This window comes from Acomys russatus, chromosome X (genome assembly GCF_903995435.1).
Source record: "Acomys russatus chromosome X, mAcoRus1.1, whole genome shotgun sequence".
NCBI classification, from domain to species: Eukaryota; Metazoa; Chordata; class Mammalia; order Rodentia; family Muridae; genus Acomys; species Acomys russatus.
In genome coordinates, this window is record NC_067169.1 from 94,375,583 (window position 1) to 94,398,564 (window position 22,982).

At 41.6% G+C, this 22,982-nt stretch overlaps 1 protein-coding gene and 1 pseudogene across 2 annotated transcripts; both read left to right on the forward strand.

Annotated features, from left to right (window-relative positions):
• Positions 1-1,449: 1,449 nt before the first annotated feature.
• Positions 1,450-13,891, forward strand: Mcts1 (MCTS1 re-initiation and release factor). 2 transcript variants are annotated; one of them, XM_051142558.1, is made up of 7 exons: positions 1,450-1,565; positions 2,194-2,239; positions 2,939-3,091; positions 3,595-3,692; positions 5,877-6,010; positions 11,855-11,922; positions 13,664-13,891. In XM_051142558.1, the coding sequence occupies exons 2-7, from the start codon at positions 2,226-2,228 to the stop codon at positions 13,743-13,745; spliced, it is 549 nt and encodes a 182-aa protein (XP_050998515.1). In that variant the 5' UTR covers positions 1,450-1,565; positions 2,194-2,225; the 3' UTR covers positions 13,746-13,891. The 2 variants fall into 2 exon arrangements, with proteins under 2 accessions (XP_050998515.1, XP_050998514.1); XM_051142557.1 differs by lacking the exons at positions 2,194-2,239; positions 2,939-3,091 and having other exon boundaries at positions 13,664-13,890.
• A 5,872-nt stretch (positions 13,892-19,763) lies between these two features.
• Positions 19,764-20,082, forward strand: LOC127185418 (60S ribosomal protein L37-like; annotated as a pseudogene).
• Positions 20,083-22,982: the final 2,900 nt, after the last annotated feature.

A 22,982-nucleotide genomic window follows, 5' to 3' on the forward strand; every position in this document is an offset into this window, starting at 1 on the left:
TTTAGGGAAGCTCTAGCTCAAAATTGTAAAAATAGAAAAAGAGGAGTGACAATGCAGGTCAGTGCTGGAGTGCCTGCCTAGCATACCACCACCAGTCACATACAAAAAGTCTGCAAACCACGAGTCCAAAACAAATAAGAATGCTATGGAAGCCGGGTGTGGTGGCGCACACCTTTAATCCCAGCACTCAGCTATCTCTGAGTTCAAGGCCAGCTTGGTCTATAAAGTGAGTCTAGAACAGCCAAGGCTGTTACACAGAGAAACCCTGTCGCAAAAAACCAAAAACCAAAACCAAAACCAAAAAAACAAAGCATGTCCAGGACAGCCAAGGCTACACAGAGAAACCCTGCCTCGAAACACAAAAAATAAAATAAAACCACACAAGCAAAATGTATTTCTTTATTCTTTCATTTAAATTATGACTACTATTACTGGCCCAGTGGTCTTTTTATTCTTGCAGGAAATTACCTTATTTTTACATTTTTGTTTTCTTTTCTTTTTGAGATAGGGTCTTAAGCCCTTTCCAACTCTTCAAATGCTCTCATTGTGGGTATGAGTTATTATGCCTGGCAGGAAATTAGACTTTTTGTTTGTTTTTTGAAACATGGTTTCTCTGTGTAACCTTGGCTGTTCTGCAACTAGTTCTGTAGACCAGGCTGGCCTTGAACTCAGAGCCCCCCCATTTCCACCTCTACGCTGGTATTAAAGGCTTGTGCCCTGTTCCACTCTTGATTTATAGTTAAGATTTTAAGTATCAGAGGGCATCAGGGAGAGCAACTTATTTAATAATTCGATGAGAGCACTTCAGTGTCCAATGATTAGGGTTACCAGAAGACAAATTGATTGTTCAATTAAGTTCAGATAAAGATATGTTAGCATAAACAAGTTCAAAACGTAGATGAAGTATACTTGCACTAAAAAGGTTCGCTTTATTTGAAATTCAAATTTTACTAGGTCTTGTAATTTGTCTGCTGAACTTGACAATTTTGCCATTACTTTAACAAGAAGCTATGAGGCTCGCCTATGCCCATGCTGCTTCATAAGCACCAATTCACTTGGCTGCCTCAGATAGGAAGCAAAAACTATTCTCATTACAAACTATTTGGTACAACAGTAGGTGGCAACCACGATGGAAGAATCTTGAACCTTTGAGGAACCCGTAAGTGACGCAACTGCCACAATTGCTGCTTTGATTGATTCCCTCCCTCCTCCATTCTCTTCCAGCAACCAGAAAGAATTGCTTGGACGCGTCTTCCTTCTTAAGTCCCGCCCTTTCGGCTACCCCCAATGGAGTGTACGCTATTTCTCAAAAGGAGCCAACAAAAGCGTCAACGTGGAGTTAAGAGCAGCGGAAGTAGTCAGATTTCACCAAGGGCCGTAAAGCGGATAGTGTTTTCGCTTTCCGGATAACGACAGCAGCTACTGCTTTTAGTGCTGGACTTCCTTGTGCCGGGCTTCCTTGTGCCGGGCTTCCTCGTGCCAGACCTTTGCTAATTCAATTTACTTCCTATTCCGGACCCTTCTTCCCTTTCGTCGCCCCCTTCACCTTGGATCATGTTCAAGAAGTAAGGACACGCAGTAGCTTCCATCGGCTGCTCAGAAAGGCTGTGGGGGCTGGGGGGGGCGGTGAGGAAGAGGGCGAGAGCAATGGTCCTCTCCCCGCCCCTGCCATCCTGACTCCCTAAGTGGTTTTTGTTTTGTTTTTCTCTCTCCCTCCTGCCCCCCCCTCTCTCTGTGTGTGTATGTGTGTGTAAATATAGTACTATGCTCTTATTCCGGACTTGGAACACTTCTTTAAGCTTTCCATCCTTAATCGTCAACCAGGTTTTGGCTCTCCTGATTTCATTTTCTTTCTCCTTAGCCCTGTTCTGCCCTCTCCATTCCTAGGAGTCTAAGACTCCCATCCTTGCACTGTGATTTAGGGGCACATACTTCTTAGGAGAGGAGAGCCCTGCACACTCTGCCATGTGTTTATTAGTTATGAACTGAAAAAGGGAAGGCTTGACTTCCTGGGTCATGGCAGTGAAGGAGTCTGGGTGACAGGAAGCAAGCGGCCGGCCTGTCAAGCTTATTGCCTAGCTGTCAGATTAACCTTGTCTTGGAAACCACGTGCTAGCCCAATGTGCTAGTCAGTGTAAAGAAGACAAAATTCCTTGGAAACCCTTCCAGTGTTTTTTTTTTTTTTTCTTCCAGATTTGATAGACGGTAAAAGGCAAAGGGGGAACATGGGCAAAGGAAGGTGGGTTTTGTGCGTGAAAAATTGGGCAGCTCTGGATACGGATCTTAAAATGATCCCTACTATTTCTTTAAAAAAAAAAAAATCTAAGCCGGGCGTGGTGTCGCACGCCTTTAATCCCAGCACTCGGGAGGCAGAGGCAGGCGGATCGCTGTGAGTTCGAGGCCAGCCTGGTCTACAAAGTGAGTCCAGGACAGTCAAGGCTACACAGAGAAATCTTGTCTCAAAAAACAAAACAAAACAAAAAAAATCTCAGCACACTATGTGGCCTGCCGGGGCTCATTCCTTTGTTGGGCTTGGGTTGGTCTTTTGTATTTTAGTAGGTGAGGTTTCATATATATGTATATATCTCCAGAGTATTATTATAGATGGGATTCTGTATTTTTTCCTTTGAGTAAGAATTTTCAGTAAAAGGCATTTGTGTAACTGATAATGAATTCTAGCATAACAGTTGCTCTGGCTCCATTAACTGCAGCATGCATGACTGTATTCTAATACTGTCTTAAAACACGGTTTTTGTTTTGTTTTGTTTTGTATAAGACAAAAGGAATTGGTATTTTAAAAGCAATTTATATCATAGTTATTTTAAGCATAAGTGCTGCTTGGGAATAAATGATTAACTAGAACCTTACTTTTAGATTTTTCTGACTTTTCTGCTTAGCAATGCCCTTTTTTCTTCCCTTGAAAAAAATCATTTGCCAGATTTGATGAGAAAGAAAATGTGTCCAACTGCATCCAGTTGAAAACCTCGGTTATTAAGGGTATTAAAAATCAATTGCTAGAGCAATTTCCAGGTATTGAACCATGGCTTAATCAAATCATGCCTAAGAAGGATCCTGTGAAAATTGTCCGTTGGTAAGTCCTTGTTTTTCTCCATGTAAAGATTAGAATAGATGAATATCAAAGGCTAGACTGTGCTCATTCCAAATGCAATTATCCACATTAGCTGTTGATAGACTAATGATGAGAATAGATAGAATTAATTCTAAAACGTCTCAATATTTTTAGTTTCAAATCTTATCTACATATGTGAAAATATGGCTTTGTGTAGTGTTTTATCAAAGACTTGTTTTTAATTTACAATTGGATTTATTTCAGTTAGCTCTTGAGAGATTATTTCTCTACTTGACAGTGGAATTACAATGATATGATGTAGAATGAAATTGGCTGTAGCAGGTCATATTTCCTCTCTTCCTCTACTGGGCAGGTATTTTTTGGTCGGGATCTTTACTGGAAAAATAAGCTTAATGTGTTTTTGTATGTGTATATTTCATGTTATAATTTTTATAGGATGTTTGACTAAATTCATTTTTGAAAGACAATATCTAACTCGGTTCTTTGTGACATTTGTCTTACAGCCATGAACACATAGAAATCCTTACAGTAAATGGAGAGTTACTGTTTTTTAGACAAAGAGAAGGACCTTTTTATCCAACCTTAAGATTACTTCATAAATGTAAGTCTTGTTAGAAACAGACATTTTGGAAAATAAAAATATACAAAAGGGTTTGAAAACTGTAGTCATGGGAAGTGACTTATGATAGTTTATTTATTAGTACCAAGTAGTAAGGAATAGAAAAGTGGATCCTCATCTTGTGGTAAGTCTGAAAAATGCAGATTCTCTTGTGTATTAGGGAAAACCCTCCCCTACAAAGAAGCGTTCATTACTTCCTCTCTTCAGTGAAAACCTGGCATGATGGCTTGCAGATGCAGTCACAGAGCTTGAGAAGCTGAAACGAGAGATTGACACAAGTTTCTTTTTTCTTTCTTTTTTTTAAATTTAATTTAATTTAATTTAATTTTAATTTATGTGCATTGGTGTTAGGATGTCAGATCTTAGAGTTACAGACAGTTGTGAGCTGCCATGTGAGTACTGGGAGTTGAACCCAGGTCCTTTGGAAGTGCAGGCAGTGCTCTTAACCACTGAGCCATCGCTCCAGCTCTCTTTCTTGTTTTTTCAAGACAGCGTTTCTCTGTGTAGCCCTGGATGTCCCTGGGCTGGCCTGGAACTCACAGTGATCCACCTGCCTCTGCTTCTCCAGTGCTGGGATTAAAGGTGTGTGTGTGCCACCGTGCCCGGTTTATAGGCTCTATCTATGATGGGTAGTAGTGATTGAATGAATTTATCTCCTTGTAAAAATCAGCTTCATCTCATCACAAGGAGGTAATTGCCTGGTAGAGGTCAGGAGTAGCAAAACTGTGAGGCAAATTTTTAAGCAGGTGAGTTTTTTTTATATTTCTTTTTTTATATATTTTTTTTATATTTTATATTTCTTTTTTTTTTTTTAGATAAGGGTTCTTTGTGTTAACAGCTATCCTGGAAGTTACTTTGTAGACAAGGCTGGCCTTGAACTCACACAAATCCGCCTGCCTCTGCCTCCTTAGTGCTGGGATTAAAGGCATGCACCACCATGCCCAACCCCAGGTGAAATATTTAAATTTTTGTTTGTTTGTTTTTGTTTCTGAGACAGGATTTCTCTGTGTAGCCTTGGCTGTCCTGGACTCACTTTGTCGACCAGGCTGGCCGAAAACTCACAGCCATCCACCTGCCTCTGCCTCCCTAGTGCTGGGATTAAAGGTGTATGCCACCATGCCCAGCTATTTTAATATTTATAAAACTAGTTATAATTATTCTATTAAGCATTGAATTTTTTTCAGATTAGGACCTGATAGAAAATAAATCCTGATGCAATGGGAATAGGTTTTTTTTTTCTTGAGACAGGGTTTCTCTGTGTAGCCTTGGATGTGCTGGACTTGCTTTGTAGACCAGACTGACCTCAAACTCTCAGAGATCCTCCTGCCTCTGCCTCCCGAGTGCTAGGATTAAAGGTGTGCACCACCGCTCCCAGCGAGAGCCCAATTTTAAATGAAGAAAAAAAGGGGCAGGCATGGTGGCGGTGCGCACCCTTAACCCCGGCACTCAGGTAGGCAAAGGCAGGCGGATCACTGTGAGTTCCAGGCTAGCCTGGTCTACAAAGTGAGGACAGGACAGCCAGGTCTGTTACACAGAGACCTTGTCTTGAAAAACCAAAAATAAAATAAAATAAAATAAAATTGGGCTTTTGGACTGGAGAGATGGCTCAGAGGTTAAGAGCATTGGCTGCTCTTCCAGAGGTCATGAGCTCAATTCCCAGCAATCGCATGGTGGCTCACACCCATCTATAATGAGATCTGGTGCCGTTTTCTCGTGTTCAGGCATACATCATGTGAAAAACAGTATAAATAAATAAATAATCTTTATAAGAAAAAATAAAATTGGGCTCTCTGCTTAGTTTTCTCTATTAAAATTTTGCATTGATAAATTATATGAATTTAAGATTAGTGAACAACTCTTTGTTTGCTTTTTTTTGGTTTTTTGAGACAGAGTTTCTCTGTGTAGCCTTGGCTGTCCTGGGCTCGCTTTGTAGAGCAGGCTGGCCTAGAACTCACAGTGATCCACCTGCCTCTGCCTCCCAAGTGCTGGAATTAAAGGCCTGGCTACCACGCCTGCCTTCAATTTTCTTGTACAGAAGAGTGGTTTGGCTTTTCTTCTGTAACCATCAGAGTACTGTCATTTTGGAAAATAGTTGTTTATGTTCTTTGCTTTTATCTTGAGTCTTAGATCATATTAATTTATATAATTTATCTCTTCTCTTCGTAGATCCTTTTATCTTGCCACATCAGCAGGTTGATAAAGGAGCCATCAAATTTGTACTCAGTGGAGCAAATATCATGTGTCCTGGCTTAACATCTCCTGGAGCTAAGCTCTACCCTGCTGCCGTAGATACTATTGTTGTATCCTTCCCTGGGTGTAACTGCTGAAAACTGTTCATTGTATTCTTAATATTACTGAGAGATTTATCATCCAAGAGAATATTATATATGCTTTGAATTTGTGTTATTTTTTTCAGAGACAGGAGTCTCACTTTGTAGCCAAGGCTAGCCTTGAGCTTACGATTCTGATGCCTCAGTCTCCCGAGTGCTGGGGTTATAGTCATGTGCTGCCATACCCTGTTGAAGGGAGCTTTAACTTTTGGCCAAAGTGAAAAATGAGAAACCAAATCAACCAACTTTTAATTTTTTTTTTCTGCTTTTTATTTTATTTGTTTGTTTGCTTGTTTGTGACATGGTCTTATTTTGTAGCCTTGGCTGGCCTTGAACTCAGTCTGTGTCCAGCCTGGCTTAGAACATACCATGCATTCTAAATTGGTCTTAGATTAATGGCAATTCTCCTACCTCTGCTTCCTGAAGGTGGAGATTATAGGTGAGTCCCACTGTGCTGGAGTAAAGGAGACATATTTTTTTTCTTGGCATGAAAAGAAGTGAAAGATAAGTTTGGAACCAAGCAAACTTTTTTCTTTCTTTCTTTCCTTTTTTTTTTTCTTTTTTTTTTAAGAAAGTGTCTCATGTAGCCCAGGGTGGGCTTAAGCTTATAGCCAATGACGCTGATGCTTTAGAACGAACCCTCCTTCCGAGTTCTGTAATTACAGGCATGTATCACCATGCCTGGCTCCCCCTTTTAAATCTTTTTCCCAAATGATTTTTTTACAATTGTACACAAGTACACAATGCATTGTAATCATATTCACATTCTTTGATTTTTTTATTTTGAGACAGAGTCTCACTATGTGGCCTTGGCTGGCCTAGAGCCAGATGTAGAGCAGGCTGGCCTCAAACTCACAAAGATCTGCCTGCCTCTGCCTCCTGAAGGCTGGGTTTAAAGGTATGTGCCACAATAACTTGCTGTCTTTTTGAGATTGGAGATCTCTCTCTCTCTCTTTCTCTCTCTCTCTGCCTGGTTTAGATTTTACTGTGTAGCCCCATGCTATCCTTGTCTTCACTATAATCCTGCCTTTGGCTTTTGAGTACTGGAATTAAAGGTGTGTACCACTATTCCCAGTGCCCCCTCTTTTCTTTTCTTCCTTCCTTCCATCCTGTCTTCCTTCTCTTTCTTTCACAGTCTTTTTTTGAGACAGGGTTTCTCTGCTCATCCCTGGCTATCCTGGAACTTACTCTGTAGACCAGGGTGGCCTTGAACTCACAGAGATCTGCCTGCCTCTGCCTCTCTGCTGGGATTAAAGGCGTGCGCCACCATCACCCAGCTTCTTTCATAGTCTTATTTATCTTAACCTGGCCTCAAATTTACTATATAGCCAACAGTAGTCTTGAACTCCTGATTCATGGGTCATGGGACCCCTGGCATATACTATCATGCCTGATTTTTTTTTTATTTCCTTCAACTTTTTTTTTCTGAGACAGGGTTTCCCTGTGTAGCCCTGGCTGTCCTGGACTCACTTGTAGACCAGGCTGGCCTCGAACTCACAGCCTTCTGTCTGCTCTGGGATTAAAGGCGTGTACCACCATGCCTGGCTATTTTATTTCTTTAAATTTTTTACGTAAGTAAGCTTATGTGTGTGTATGTGTGTGTGTCTGTGTGTGTCTGTGTAGATAAAAGGGCAACTTTCAGGAGTCAGTCCTTTCTACTCTAGGTTTTTGGAATAGAATTCAGGTCATCAGGATTGTATCTAAGCACTTCTTCCTTCAACTTTCCAAACCATCTTGCCCTCTCTTTTCATTTCTTCTTTTTTTTTAGATTTATTTACTTATTATGTTTACAGTGTTCTACCTGCACATCAGAAGAGGGCACCAGTTTTCAATATAGATGGTCAAGAGCCACCATGTGGTTGCTGGGAATTGAACTCGGAACCTTTGGAAGAACAGCCAGCTCTCTTAACCTCTGAGCCATTTCTCCAGCACCCCCTTTTATTTTTTGATGATAAATTATGCTTTCTTTTACATAGATTCATTCATAGGAGCTAGTTGAAAAGTTGTGAAGAAGTTCCCGTGTCCTTGCAGCCTGTTTCCGACCTATTATCAGACTCAGGAAGCAGTCTGACGGTTGATTGTGAATAGGCTAAACGCTCTATGAGTGGACCTTCTCTTGCTCATGAACTCGTCACTTTAACGTTTAGTTTGACTCTCCAGATACGGTGGAGTAAAGGCATTTAAGAGGGAACTGAATTGAGACAGCAGGTATATCTAACGCAACAACTCTGTATGAAGAGAAATACCAGCAGTCCTCAACGTTTTAAAATTTCACTTTTGCTATCTGGGTGGTGGTGGTGCACGCTGTTAGTTCCAGCACTTGGGAGGCAGAGGCCTAGGCAGGCAGATCTCTGAGAGTTCCAGGACAGCCCCAGGCCTACATAGACAAACTCTGTCTCAAAAAAGCAAAACAAAAATATTTAGTATTTGTGTGTGGTTGTATCTTATGCTATGTAGTGTGGATTAGCCTGGAACTCACTAGGTAGCCCAGGAGGATAGCCTTGCATCCTCCTGTCTCAGCCTCCCAGTGCTGCGCTTGCAAGCATGCATTACTATACCCAGCCAAAAACACATCTCTCTTTGGTGGTGGTTTGGACCGGAGAGCATATTTTCTCCAAGAGAAATTGTTTCCTATTTTTACTGTTGAAGATAGTCTTGGTGTGCAGCTCGAGCTAGCCTTGAGCTCATGGTGATCCCCCTGGTTCAGCTTCTGTAGTTGTGGGGTTACAGGTGAGCAGCACCGCTCCTGACTCCCAGACACACACACACACACACACACACACACACACACACACACACACACACACACACGCAGAACTGGGAAATGCTCTAAGAGTTTCAGTATATCCAACCTGAAAACGTTCAAGTAGTAGTGTTTGAGAAGAGTCTGCTCTTGAACTTTTGGGCGTCTGCCTGTCTCAGCTCTCAAATATTAGGTCCCAGGCATGAGCCGCCATGCCTGCTTAGGACTTGTTTTGTTTTGAGATAGAGTCTCTTACATAGTCCTGGTTGTCCTGCCAGTCATATGGGAACCAGGCTTACTTCACAGGGATCCATCTGCCTCTACCTCCCAAGTGTTGGGATTAAAGTATGCACCACCACTCCCTGCTAACAGTGGTTTATTTAAATAGAACTCATTATATTTAGAGTTCAGGATATTAGAAGGACTAAATGTCCCCTAGCTTGATTATCTTAGTTTGTGTGATTACAAGTCTCAGTAGAAAAGGTGGCAGATACTAATAATGACTGCAATAGACCAAATAAATGTGTTTAGAGACGCTGCGATGTAGCTTCAAACAATAAGGAGCAAGTGAGGCTTACTTAAGAAATACCTACAGTGCCGGGTGGCGGCGGCACACGCCTTTAATCTCAGCACTTGGGAGGCAGAGGCAGGTGGATCTCTGTGAGTTCAAGGCCAGCCGGGTCTACAAAGCGAGTTCCAGGACAGCCAGAACTGTTACACAGAGAAACGCTGTCTCTCAAAACAAAACAAAAACAAACCCAAACAAACAAAAGAAATACACACAGGAGCAAAAAACAGTATAACCCATTCAACTCGTTTAGAGAAAGGCACCAGGGGCTGTAAGTAGTGGTGTGCCTCACCACCTGGGAAGCTGAGATAGGATATGTGCCATGAGTTCAAGGCCACTACAGGAGACTTTGCCTCAAAAACAAACAAACCAGAAATAGAAGAACTAGTGACAGTTTCAAATTAATGAGCAGTCTTCATGTATAGCACAGCTTGGTATTGTTGGGCCTTTTCTTCTTTTTGAGACGGTTTCACTAGGTAGCTTGGGCTGGGATAGAAGTTGCTGTGTAGACCAGGCTGGCTTCAAATTCAGAGACCTTCTTGCCTTTGCCTCCTAAGCACTGGAAGTAAAGGTATGCAGCACCACATTTGGCCGTGCTGGTCTTGTAAGCCATGATCAGAGTTGATGATTCCTACTGTCTGCTTTGTTTAAAGGGTTGCTAGGGAGGAAACCAGTTTTTTACTTGTTTGTTTTTGAGACAGAGTCTCATGTAGCCCAGGTTGGCCTGGAACTCTTGATCTTTCTTCCTCTACTTCCCAACTGCCGCATTAAAGGTGTGTGCCGCTGTGTCTACCCCCTTCTCCCTTTTAAGATCTACACTGGTTTTGAATTCCCAGTCCTGCCCCAGCCTCCCAGGTGCTGATATTACAGAGGTGTACCATTGCACTCCTGTTCCATACAATTTAAAGGATATATTTATACCATGAATAGGGCTAAGCGGTTCTGAAGCAATGTTTCATCTAATTATCTAGAAAATAGCCTTTGTCCATTCAGACAGGAGTCCATCTTCTGCTTTGTCATGGACAGAGTGGCCATTTGCCTCAGGCTGAGAAAAGAAACAGTGATTGGGTGGGGACAAGGAAATCAGCATGGGTTAAAAACACCATTGGGATGCATTTAAAGGTATGTCTTAACTGGATGTGGTGGCTTATGCCTGTAATCCCAGCACTTGGAAGGCTGAGGCAGGAAGACTCATTAGTTTGAGGCCAGCTGGGTTATGTAGTCAACAATAAAAATACCAGGCTGTAGTGGTGGGTACATGCTTTTAGTCCCAGCATGCAGAAGGGTCTTTCTGAATTTAAGACCATCAAGGTCTTTTTTTTTTTTTTTTTTTTTTTTTTTTTTTTTTTTTGAGACAGGGTTTCTCTGTGTAGCCTTGGCCATCCTGGATTCACTTTGTAGACCAGGCTGGCCTCGAACTCACAGCGATCCGCCTGCCTCTGCCTCCCGAGTGCTGGGACTACCATCAAGGTCTTTATAGTACTAGATCAGCCTGGGCTACATAGTGTGACACTACCAAAAAAATTATGTTTTGTACCTTGTGCTCAAACGAAGGCTTTCTCTTTTTGTGGCACTTATAGCTAAAGGATAGAATAAGTTGTATATGTTAGACACACATTGTATTAACATAGATACTAGTCACATATAGGTGCTCAAATATTTGTGCTACACTGAAAGGATCACCGGGAAGCCGGTGGAGAAGAGTACTCTGAGGACAAGGTTACCTTTTATGTTTATAGATTTAAGCAGTGCTGTGTTTTTAGTTCTGCAGTATTCCTTGGCTGGAAGATTTTCCTAGTTTGGAGATGCAGTTTCACTCATTCAAAATAATAGATTTATAGGAATTGTGATAACTTTTGGAGAGGTTCTGTATATATTTTAACTTAAAAACAAACACTGCAGCATGAAACATAGAAGCTTCAAATGAAGTTCATTGTTTCATTTTATAAAGGTTGAAACTGGTATGAGGGGCTCTTCAAAATAGAATGGAAATACAGTATTTTTTGAGACAATGTCTTGGTACATAACATAGAGCTGGCCTTAAACTAGTTACATAGCCCAGGCTCTCCTGAAATTTATGGTTTTCCTTCCCTAACTTTCTGAGTGATGATTATCAGCTTGTACCTTGCCCAGTTGGGAATATAATTATTATCTTACATATTATTTAAATAAAGCCACTAGCTGGTGGTAAAAATAACTAAACAATTGCTATATATTTCAAAGGTTTTAGTATTACTTCAAAATAACTTTTCTTTTTGCCTGACTTCCTGGTTTGATACATACGAAGAGACAGTACTGATATTTGGCTTGAAACGAAAGTGATTGATATATTTAGGATTTTTTTTTTAATATTTATATTGTGCTCACAGACTCATAGGTTTCTGCACCTAAGGAGTCAGTGGTCTAGGAGAGGGCAAGAGATGGGCTCAACTGGCAAAATGATCATTGTTTCCCACACTTCCCTTCCCCAAATTGAGAAATAGTTTTCTTAGCTTGTTTTCAGGCAATCATGGCAGAAGGAAAACAGCATGCTTTATGTGTTGGTGTAATGAAGATGTCTGCAGAAGATATGTAAGTTTCACTTTAGGTCCTCTTAGCTGAAATAGAAGTGGTAGCTCAGGAAGCATTGCTTACAGGTGAAGTTTGCTTAAAAATATCTAAGCCAAGTAGCTCGGTTCTTATTTGCCCTAACACTTAGGAAGCCATCACAACCCATTTTTGTCTTCAGGGCTACATTTGGAAGCATCTTGAAATGAAGCATGCATGTGAGGTGTTTTATACCCATGTATGTGATGCTTTAAGATTTTCTTTTTAGTATCGAGATTTAAATTGGTGATAGGGGGTGTGGATTTTACTGCTAGGTTTTTGTTTTTGTTTTTTAGTTTTTGGTTTTTCGGACAGGGCTTCTCTGTGTAACAAGAGCCCTGGCTGTCCTGAACTCACTCTGTAGACCAGGCTGGCCTCAAACTCACAGAGATCCACCTGCCTTTGCTTCCCAAGTGCTGGGATTAAAGGCATGTGCCACCACATCCAGCTGGCAAGATTTTTTTATTTAAGTTATCAGTAGTTGTTTTTCTGAAATAGTCCAGTAACACAGAGAAGGACATTTGCTGCTAGTTTTTTAAAATACACATATAGGGCTGGGGAGATGGCCCAGCTGTTAAAGGCTAGGCTCACAACCAAAAATACAATATACCCATATAAGCTGGATGTAATAGCGCATGACTATAATCCTAGCACTTGCGGGTAGAGGCAGGGGGATGGTGAGTTTGAGGCTCCCTGGAACTACAAAGTGAGATTGTCATAAAAACAAATAATGATAGAGTTCAGCGCTCTATACTGTTTCACAGTCTGATGTGATGATAGAAGAAATGTAGCAGGTTTCCAAAATATATAACCAAAATTCTATTAATTTTGCTTTGGGATTTAGTATGTTGATATTTGCCTATTCTGCTGGTATTGTTCTATTTGCTTGCTAGAATGCTAAACTCAGTATTTATATTTACCTTGGGGATATTTTTGTTTTTGCTTTTTGGGACAAGGTTTCTCTGTGCAGCCCTGGCTGTCCTGGAACTCATTCTGCAGGCCAGGCTAGCTTCAAACTCACAGAGATCCACCTGCCTCTGCTTCCCGAGTGCTGGCATTACAGGGATTTGCCATCACCACCTGGCTAATTTTTGGGTTTTTGAGACAGAGTCTCTTGTATCCCAGGTTCACCTTAAACTCACTATGCGGCTAAGGATGACCCTGAATTCCTGATCTGTCTACAGTGTTGGGATTACAGGTGTGTGCTACCACACCCAGCTTTAGAATCCCTTTAAATATGAATTTCATATTCATGACTTAGTGGTGGAGTGTTTGTGTAGCATGCATGAGGCCCTGGGTTTGATTCTGTAGTACCACAAAAACAAATAGCCAACTAAAAGAAAAATCAGACCAAGCAAACCACTAAACCCTACAAACTGCTGCAGAGTACTGTAGTTTAATTTCAACAATAACAGCAATAAATTTCCTACGTCACTCAATGATTATGAAGCAGCAAGACACTTTGGATGTGTTTATCGTGAATGAACATAAAATTCACTAAACCTGGGCTGGAGAGATGGCTCAGAGGTTAAGAGCACTGGCTGCTCTTCCGAAGGTCCCGAGTTCAATTCCCAGCAACCACATGGTGGCTCACAACCATCTATAATGAGATCTGGTGCCTTCTTGTGGTCGGCAGGCACGCGTGTGGGCAGAATACTGTATAAATAATAATTAAATCTTTAAAAAAATTCACTAAACCTGCTTACCTGTTTTTTTCTTTCTACAGTGAGAAAGTCAACAAAGGAATTGGCATTGAAAATATCCATTACTTAAATGATGGGCTGTGGCATATGAAGACATACAAATGAGCCTCAAAAGGAATGTGCTGGGCCAAATATGGATATTGTGACATATCTGTGTTTGTGTCTGGGTGTGGCAGCATGAAGACAATGCCCCTACGGTTATGCTGAATAAAGTCTGCAAATGCTAAAAGTCTGTTAGCTCCAAAAATTATTTTAACTTTTCTTAAATACAGATTAAAATTGGGTAGCAAACTTGGACAGTAAAAGGCATCTGGTAGGTTCCTGTTACGAATGTAGGCATAAGGTTATTGTATAGTTTAAATTCTGATTTCCTATCTAAATGTTGTATATACTCTGCTCCCCTATTGTTCCCCTGATAATGTCAATAAAGCTGCTTATAGCCAGTTGTTGAGTAGGGGAGAGAAGGGGGTGGACTTCCTGCCAGCCAGGGGAGGAGGAGTTAGGATTCAGCCAGAGGACTGAGCCACAGCTAGTGGTCCGAAGATCAGGAGGAAGGAACTGGAGCCGAGGAAAGCTACAAAGGTGCAACTAATGTTGAGATGTTTGCTGGGAGTAAGACAGGGTAGCAAAGAGGGTTAAGAACAGAATATGGTCAAGATTGTTGTTGTGAAGCTTTTTGTTTGTTTGTTTGTTTGTTTGTTTTTTGAGACAGGGTGTTTCTGTTAGCCTTGGCTGTCCTTTACTGACTTTGTAGACCAGGCTGGCCTCGAACTCACTGTGATCCACCTGCCTCTGCCTCCCCATGTGCTGGGATTAAAGGTGTGCACCACCACGGACTGCCCTGTGAAGCTTATTTTTAAAGAAATATAGAGTCTCAATTATTTGTGTGATATCCAGGTTAAGAAATAAGCTAAGAGAAACAAACACTTTTATTTGTGTGTGTGGTTTTTTTGTTTGGTTTTGTTTTGTTTTTCGAGACAGGGCTTCTCTGTGTAACAGCTCTGGCTGTCCTGGAACTCCTGTGTAAACCTGGCTGGCCTTGAACTCAAAGCAATTCACCTGCTTCTGCCTCCCAAGTGCTGGGATTAAAGGCATGCGCCACCACCACCTGGCCCCTTTTATATTTTTAAAAAAATCATTTAAGAAATGTTCTGCTGGCCGGGCGTGGTGGTGCACGCCTTTAATCCCAGCACTCGGGAGGCAGAGGCAGGCGGATCGCTGTGAGTTCGAGGCCAGCCTGGTCTACAAAGTGAGTCCAGGATGGCCAAGGCTACACAGAGAAACCCTGTCTTGAAACAACAACAACAACAAAAAACAAAAAAGAAAGAAAGAAAAAAGAAATGTTCTGCTGGATATGGCACACCCCTGTAATCCCAGAACTCAGGAGGCAGAGGCAGGTGGGTCGCTGCAAGTTCGAGGCCAGCATGGTCTACATAGTCCAGGACAGCCAAGGCTACACAGAGAAACCCTGTCTCAGAAAAAAAAAGTAAATATAAAAGATAAATATATAAATAAATAAATGTAGTTGTCATTTTTGTTTTTTGGAGAGTAGTTCTGTCTTTTTGTTGGTGGTTCAGTTTTTAAAAAATATTTATTATATATATAATGTTCTGCCTGCATATATGCCTACAGACCAGAAGAAGGCACCAGATCTCATTATAGATGGTTGTGAGCCACCATGTGGTTGCTGGAATTGAACTCAGGACCTTTGGAGAGCAGACACTGCTCTTAGCTGCTGAGCCATCTCTCCAGCCCGAGTAGTTCTGTTTTATGAAGTTCACACATTCTATTTTTTTTCATTGTATCACTGCCCTTTTTATACAGGAGTATACAGTATATGTATATTCCTGTAAAAATGGGTTTCTTCAAATTAAGGTTCATTTATGGTTTCTTAAGTCAAATCATGCCATGAGATACTTAAAACTTTTAGATTTGTGTTCTACTTTATTTCCTTCAAAATGTCTCTATCTCCCAACCTGAGGGTCATGGCCACTGATAGAACAGTCATCTGTTTTGGAGTTAATAGAATGCCTGTGAGTTTTAGTGATAAAGGCCTTTCTTCCCAGTGACCTTGTTATGCTAGTGTCTGAGCTATCTCTCTTCCTGTTACATTTAGAAGATGGAGGGTGGAGGGAGAGAGAGAGAGAGAGAATTCAGCTGCTGGCTGGTTTAGCTGGGCCTCCCAGGACATAATATAGGTGAATCAGGAAGGAAGATCTGACCCTCAGATTGGCAAACCATCCCTTACTGGTGGACCTTGTAAGACTTGGAGATTTCCCGCTTAAAGATTTAAATATAAGCTGGGCGTGGTGGAGCACGCCTTTAATCCCAGCACTCGCGGGAGGCAGAGGCATGTGGGTCACTGTGAATTTGAACCAAGCCTGTTCTACAAAGCAGTCTAGGACAGACAAGGCTAACAGACCCTGTCTAGAAAAACAACAACAACAAAAGTATAAATATTCTCAACAGTTTAGAAATCATCTTTCAAGGGAGCTTTCTAAGAAAAAAAAAAAAGCTTGCTGGGTCTGGTGGTTCATGCCTTTTATCCCAGCACTCAGGCAGGAAGTTCTAAGTTTGAGGCCAGCCTGATCTGGCCAGTCAGGGTTGCATAGTGAGATCCTGTCTCAAAAAAACCAAGTCTTCATTTGTGCTGACTTACTGATTTCAAATTCACGTGTCTTCAATTTTGAGGCAGAAGCACCCATTTTGATACCGACAGCTCCTTAAATTCAAGGCCAGCCTAGTCTACAAGGGAGTCCAGGACTATGTAGCCAAGGCTGCAAAGAGAAACTTTGTCTCAAAAAATACAAAAGAAAAAGTAGTTGAGACTATCTGAGCTCAAAGGGGCAGTGGAGGGCTTGTGACAGCCAAGGCTACACAGAGAAATTCTGTCTCGAAAAACCAAAAAAAAAAAAAAAAAAAAAAAAAAAAAAAAAGGGTGGGTGAGTGGGTAGGGAGATGGCTCAGAGGTTAAGAATACTGTTCTTCCAAAGGTTCTGAGTTCAATTCCCAGCAACCACATGGTGGCTCACAGACATGTATGAGATCTGGTGCCCTCTTCTGGCATGCGGTCAGAACACTGTATACATAATAAATAAATCTTTAAAAAAAAAAAAAAAGGCACAAAGGAGAACAAGAACCCTTTGTAGTGTAGTGGGTATAGAAATTTTCTTGAAGAAAAAAAATGGGCAATGGTGATTGCCCCAAGACCGATTTATAAATTTAGTATTAGTTATAATACTTTTCCAATTTTAGTTGTTGTTTTAAAGAAAATCCAAATGTGGGAATAAAGAGATAGCTCACTGGTTAAGAGCATAGACTACAGCTGGGCATGGTGGCACACGTCTTTAATCCCAGCACTTGGGAAGCAGAGGCAGGTGGATCTTCGAGGCCAGCCTGGTCTACAAAGCGAGTCTAGGACAGCCAAGGTTACACAGAGAAACTGTGTCTCGAAAAACTAAAAATAAAAGAAATAGAAAAAGAGCACAGGCTACTATTGCAGAGGGCTAGGGCTAGGTTCCCAGGAACTACGTGGTGGCTCACAACTGTCTGTAACTCTCCAGGGGATCCAGAAGAGCCTCCATGGGTACCAGGGATATACATGGTGCATAGATATACATGCATGCGAAATACCTAAACACATAATAGATTAAAAATATTTTTTAATTCCATATGCTTTGGAGTTGAAACAGTTCACCATTCCAAGCTTGATGGTTGTCCCACAGTTCTGTGGCTTAAAGCTTGAGCAATCAGTCCTCTTTAGTTGACTCATGCTTTGATGCTCTGGTAGCAGCTGCCCCACCCCACCCCTGGTACTGGAGGTTGAACCCGAGACTTTGTATAGGCTAAGCAAGTGCTCTCACACTGGGTTATAGCCCTAGTCTTTTTAAGACAGGGGCTCACTAAGTTACCTAAGCTGGCCTTGAACTCATTCTGTAACCCAACAGTCCTTGAACTTGTGATCCTGAAGCATAAGCCTCCCAAGAAGCTAGGACTTAGGTCCCGCTTAGGTTTTCTTTTATCTCTCTTAAATAAACAAACAAACAACAACAAAAAACACTACTAACTTCAAACAAAACCAGCTGGATTTATCCCAAGAGTAGTCACAAACATTTCCAAATTGAGGGATTTAGGGACCCCAAATAGAGACCATATGATATTAGTCGAATAATTCTATGCAGATGAGTTCTCCATCTGTATACATCATAACTGAGGATTTCTAGGTATGGTGCTTTAGCAGAGGTATTTCATTCTATTTTGTTTTTCTTTTTGTTTTTCAAGACAGGGTTTCTCTGTGTAGCCTTGGCTGTCCTGGACTCACTTTGTAGACCAGGCTGGCCTCGAACTCACAGAGATCTGCCTGCCTTTGCCTCCTGAGTGCTGGGATGAAAGGTGAGCGCCACCATGCCCGGCAAGGTATTTCATTCTTTTTGTTTGTCATGGTAACATAAACACAGTAATTATGTATTAATGGAAATATGAGATGAAGGTATGCCCCAAAACATGTGGTAAACATTTTATTTTTATTTAGGTTCCTTAATATGGAGAATGTCTCGCCGGGCGGTGGTAGTGCACAACAGTAATCCCAGCACTTGGGAGGCAGAGGCAGGTATCACTGTGAGTTCGAGGCCAGGAAAAGAAAGAAAGAAGGAAGGAAGGAAGGAAGGAAGGAAGGAAGGAAACTGCATGTTTGTTGGGCAGTGTACATTAATAGTCCTTGAGCCCTTAATTTAGAAAATTTTTTCTTTTTTTTTAAAAGACTTATTTATGTATTATGTATACACTGCTCTGCCTGCATGTACATCTGCAGGTCGGACAAGGGCACCAGATCACAGTCTAGATGGTTGTGAGTCACCATGTGGTTGCTGGGAATTGAACTCAGGACCTCTGGAGGAGCAGTCGGTGTCCTTAACCTCGGAGTCATCTCTCCAGCCCTAGAAAACTTTTTCATGGTGTTGAGAATCAAACCTAAAGCTCTCATCCAGGGCCTCACCCATACTAGGCAACGTTTTGTTACAGATTCATCCCTAGACCCTAGGCATCGGTGGGGCAGTGATCAGGGCTGCTATATAGTGTGGGCTAGCCTTGACTTCATGAGCATCTTGCCTGCAGTTAAGGGTAACATCCTGGAGGCACTCTACCCAACCTGACATGTTTAAAAAAAAGTGTTTGTTTAGTTTTGCTTGCTTATTCTTTAGGGCTTAAAGCTTCTGTTTGTATATTGACATTCTAATGTTTCTCATGATGTGAAACATTTCCTGTGTCTAACGGTTTTTACCTGTTCAGTTGGTGCTTCAGGGGCTTGGCCCAATAGCTCGGCAGGTAAGGGCACTTGCTGCCAAGGCTGACAACCTGATTTCAGGTCCTAGGACCCACTTGGAGGGAGGAAAATGACTCTAGTTGTCCTCTGGCCACCACATGCAGGTGGTGACATGCATGTACTAAATATGTAAATGTAAACATTAAAAAAAAGTGTTGAAACTGCTCTTCTATTTTGTTTTTTGTTTTTCAAGACAGGGTTTCTCTGTGTAGCCTTGGCCATCCTGGACTCACTTTGTAGACCAGGCTGGCCTCGAACTCACAGAGATCCGCCTGCCTCTGCCTCCCGAGTGCTGGGATTAAAGGCGTGCACAAAACTGCTCTTCTATTAAAATTTAATTTTGAAAGAAAAAAAAAGACAATTTGACGTATACATCTGCCCTTAATTGCTCACGGTGAGGAATATTTTCTGTCCTAAACCTTTGGGACAGCTTTCTTGACGTTAACCTGAGACTGTGTTTTTCCCTTTCTTTCCTCCATTTCCCTTCATCTCCCTTTGGCTTTCCCTTTCCATGGAGCCTCTTAGAGGCCAGGCTAGCATGGAACTTACCCTGTGTAGGGCGGGTGGCCTTGAATTTCTCCACATCCTAAGTGCTGGCACTCTAGGTGTGCATCACTAGGCTCAGTTCTAAAGCAGCACTGGGGCTCAAACTCAGGCCTTCCTGCAGTAGGCAGGAACTGTTTCAACTAAGCTGCATCCCATTGTCTGAAGATTTTTGTAAGTTTGAAGTTTGTGTAAGCATTTAGACTTAAGAAAATTCATCTTGCTCTTCCGGTCTCTTTGGCCTCAGTGGCAGAAGCAAGATGACGAAAGGGACGTCATCCTTTGGAAAGTGTCACAATGAGACACACACGTTGTGCCGACGCTGTGGTTCTAAGGCCTACCACCTTCAGAAGTCGACCTGTGGCAGGCAAATGTGGTGGCTACCCTGCCAAGCGCAAGAGAAAGTATAACTGGAGTGCCAAGGCTAAGAGGCGAAATACAACTGGGACCAGGCGGACGAGACACCTAAAAATTGTCTACCGGTGATTCAGACATGGATTCTGTGAAGGAACAACACCTAAACCCAAGAGGGCAGCTGTTGCAGCAGCCAGTTCATCTGGAAGATTTCAATCAGTCTAAAATAAATGCTCTGGTTAAAAAAAAAAAAAAGAAAGAAAAAGAAAAAAAGAAAATTCATCTGTAAGACTATTGTTTTTTAATCGGGCGGTGATGGTGCACACCTTTAATCCCAGCACTAGGGAGGCAGAGGCAGGTGGATCTCTGTGAGTTTGAGGCTAGCCTGGTCTACAAAGCGAGTCCAGGACAGCCTAGGCTACACAGACAGACCCTGTCTCAAAAAACCAAAACAAAACAAAAAAAAGACTACTGTTTTTTAATTAAATATGCTAGAATACAGATTTTAATTAGCATGATAATGGCATCTACTAAATAGCTTTTAAACATGACTACAATGCATTTTTCAGATATTGCTTTGTTTTTTTAACAGTACAAGATAAAATATATTAGAAGCTTGAGTACTTATACTTGTATTTTACAAGATTAAAGCTTTTCATTTTGGTTTGGTTTTGTTTTGTTTTTTCAAAACAGGGTTTCTTTGTGTAGCCTTGCCTGTCCTGGACTCGATTTGTAGACCAGGCTGACCTCAAAGTCACAGAGATCTGCCTGCCTCTGCCTCCCCAGTGCGGGGATTAAAGGCGTGTGCCACCACTGCCTGGCTAAAGTTATTTAAAAAAAAATTTTTTTTTGGTTTTTTGAGACAGGGTTTCTCTGTGTAGCCTTGGCCATCCTGGACTCACTTTGTAGACCAGGCTGGCCTCGAACTCACAGCGATCCGCCTGCCTCTGCCTCCCGAGTGCTGGGATTAAAGGAGTGTGCCACCACGCCTGGCTTATTTTTTAAATTTTACAGAAAGAAATTCACAAAGTAATTCTTTCTTGCTCCTGAATGAGGTCTGAGGAGAGGCACATGGCTTTATTACCCTTTGCATGTTGCCAAACCATTCTCTCCCAAGCACCAGCCACTCGGAAGCATTTACAAAGATGAAGGAGTCTCATTTATGCAGCACTTTTCTCCAGTGTGCACAGAAACCTCTTGATTAGAGTGGGAGAAATAAGAGCCACATCAATTTAAGCAATTTAGTCTTCAGTAGTATCTAATTTACTGTGAAAGGGAAACATAATCTAAGCTTATGTTTTAAAAGGAATTCATGGCTTCCTGCTAAAAATACTTGTTTAAAAACTTTCAGGAACAGCTAGCTATTTTATACAGATTAATTATACAGATTACTATCTTACAACTATTAGCTCCCTTGTTAGTTTGAATATGCAATACCAGTTCTTATTCAAATTGGTAGTTTAATATTTTACCATAAAGATAGTTAATGCGAAGGATTGATACGTAATCAACTTGAGTACTAAACTGTCCAAATAGGGAAGAGGAAAGGGGACATAGCATTCCCCAGGTGCCCACAATGCACACGCTCTTCTTACATATTTTTGTTAATCTTTTGGATTCAGGGGCTGGCGGGGGAGGGGAAAGCTTGTACGTTTGATTTTTACAGATGAAACACTAATGCTCGCAGGTTATTTAACTTATCTGAACATACGTGGCTAGTAAATGGCAGGAGTGGAATCTGAACCTGGGTTCCCTTAACTGCAAACCCTATATGTGTTCTGCAAAAAAAAACTTCCCCACGGGGCTGGAGAGATGGCTCAGTGGTTAAGGGCACTCTTAACCACTCTTCCAGAGGACCCAGGTTCAAATCCCAGCACCCACATGGCAGCTCACAACTGTCTATAACTCCAAAATCTGACATTCTCATATAAACATACATGCAAGCAAAACAACAATGCACGTAAAATAAAAGTTAATAAAGTAAAAACAAAAAACCAAAAAAACAAAAAACAAAAAACCTTCCGCATGACATTCCATAAAACTCTCGTCTTGGTCCACACTTGAATCATCTTGGTGAGTCATGAGAGAGAAGTGGGATAACTGTGGCTGGGGTTTGCATGAGGCTCATGGATACACAATTGTTTACACTGCTGAAGGGCTGTTCTTTTCCTCTTCAATAGCAGGATGTACTAGAATCCTTTGAAATTGACCTCAGTTCTGAGAGTTGAGCTATTCCTACTCTTTGATCACCTTGAAATCTGGCGATTCCTGGCCATTTAGAGGTTATGACATCTAGAGACTTTTGCTGGATGCTTTAAACAAGATACAAGGGGATAGCTAGTTATGTGGGAGTCATTCCAACACTCCCACGGAGGCCAGCCCCAGCTATTTACCGACTGCCTTTATTTTATTATTATTATATTTTATTTAAATTAATTTTTTTTTTAGTTTTTTTTGAGACATGGTTTCTCTGTGTAGCCTTGGCTGCCCTGAACTTTCTTTGTAGACCAGGTTGGCCTCGAACTCACAGAGATCCTCCTGCTGGGATTTGCGCCACCACACCTGGCTTCACTGACTGCCTTTAAAAAAGCATAGCAACAAGCCAGGTGGTAGTGGCGTATTGCACTCTGTAGGCAGAGGCAGGTGGATCTCTGTGAGTTCCAGGCCAGTCTGGTCTACAAAGTGAGTTCAGGACAGAGAACCCCCGTTTTGGAAAAAAAACAACTTTGCCAGGTGTGATGGCACATGCCTTTAATCTCAGCACTTGGGAGGCAGAGGCATGCAGAACTTTGTAAATCTGAGGCCAGGCTGGCCTGCAAAGAGACCAGGATGGCTAGGACTACACAGAGAAATGATGTCTTTAAAAAAAAAGCATGGCAACTAGAGAAGTGTACAATATGCATGGGCAAGCCTAACAATTGCTTTGAAGATAGCTAGGAGAAAATATTAATGATTAAAGTTACTGAGTAGTTTGGGTTCATTTATATAAGTGGGAAAGTTGAGATGTCTAATCAATGTTTTTCTTCAAATACAATGATTTCATTTTGAAGAGGATGGTCCTAGGATTGAACTCATACAAGGTGGCCTAGAGCCAAATGAAAATCAGTTTCCACTAGGTGGTGGTG

Bases quoted from the DNA above. Each gene is read 5' to 3' on its own strand.
- Mcts1 (XM_051142558.1), top strand. The intron at 3,693-5,876 runs GTAAGTCTTGTT...TTCTCTTCGTAG, and splicing joins CTTAAGATTACTTCATAAAT to ATCCTTTTATCTTGCCACAT. The intron at 11,923-13,663 runs GTAAGTTTCACT...TTCTTTCTACAG, and splicing joins AAGATGTCTGCAGAAGATAT to TGAGAAAGTCAACAAAGGAA.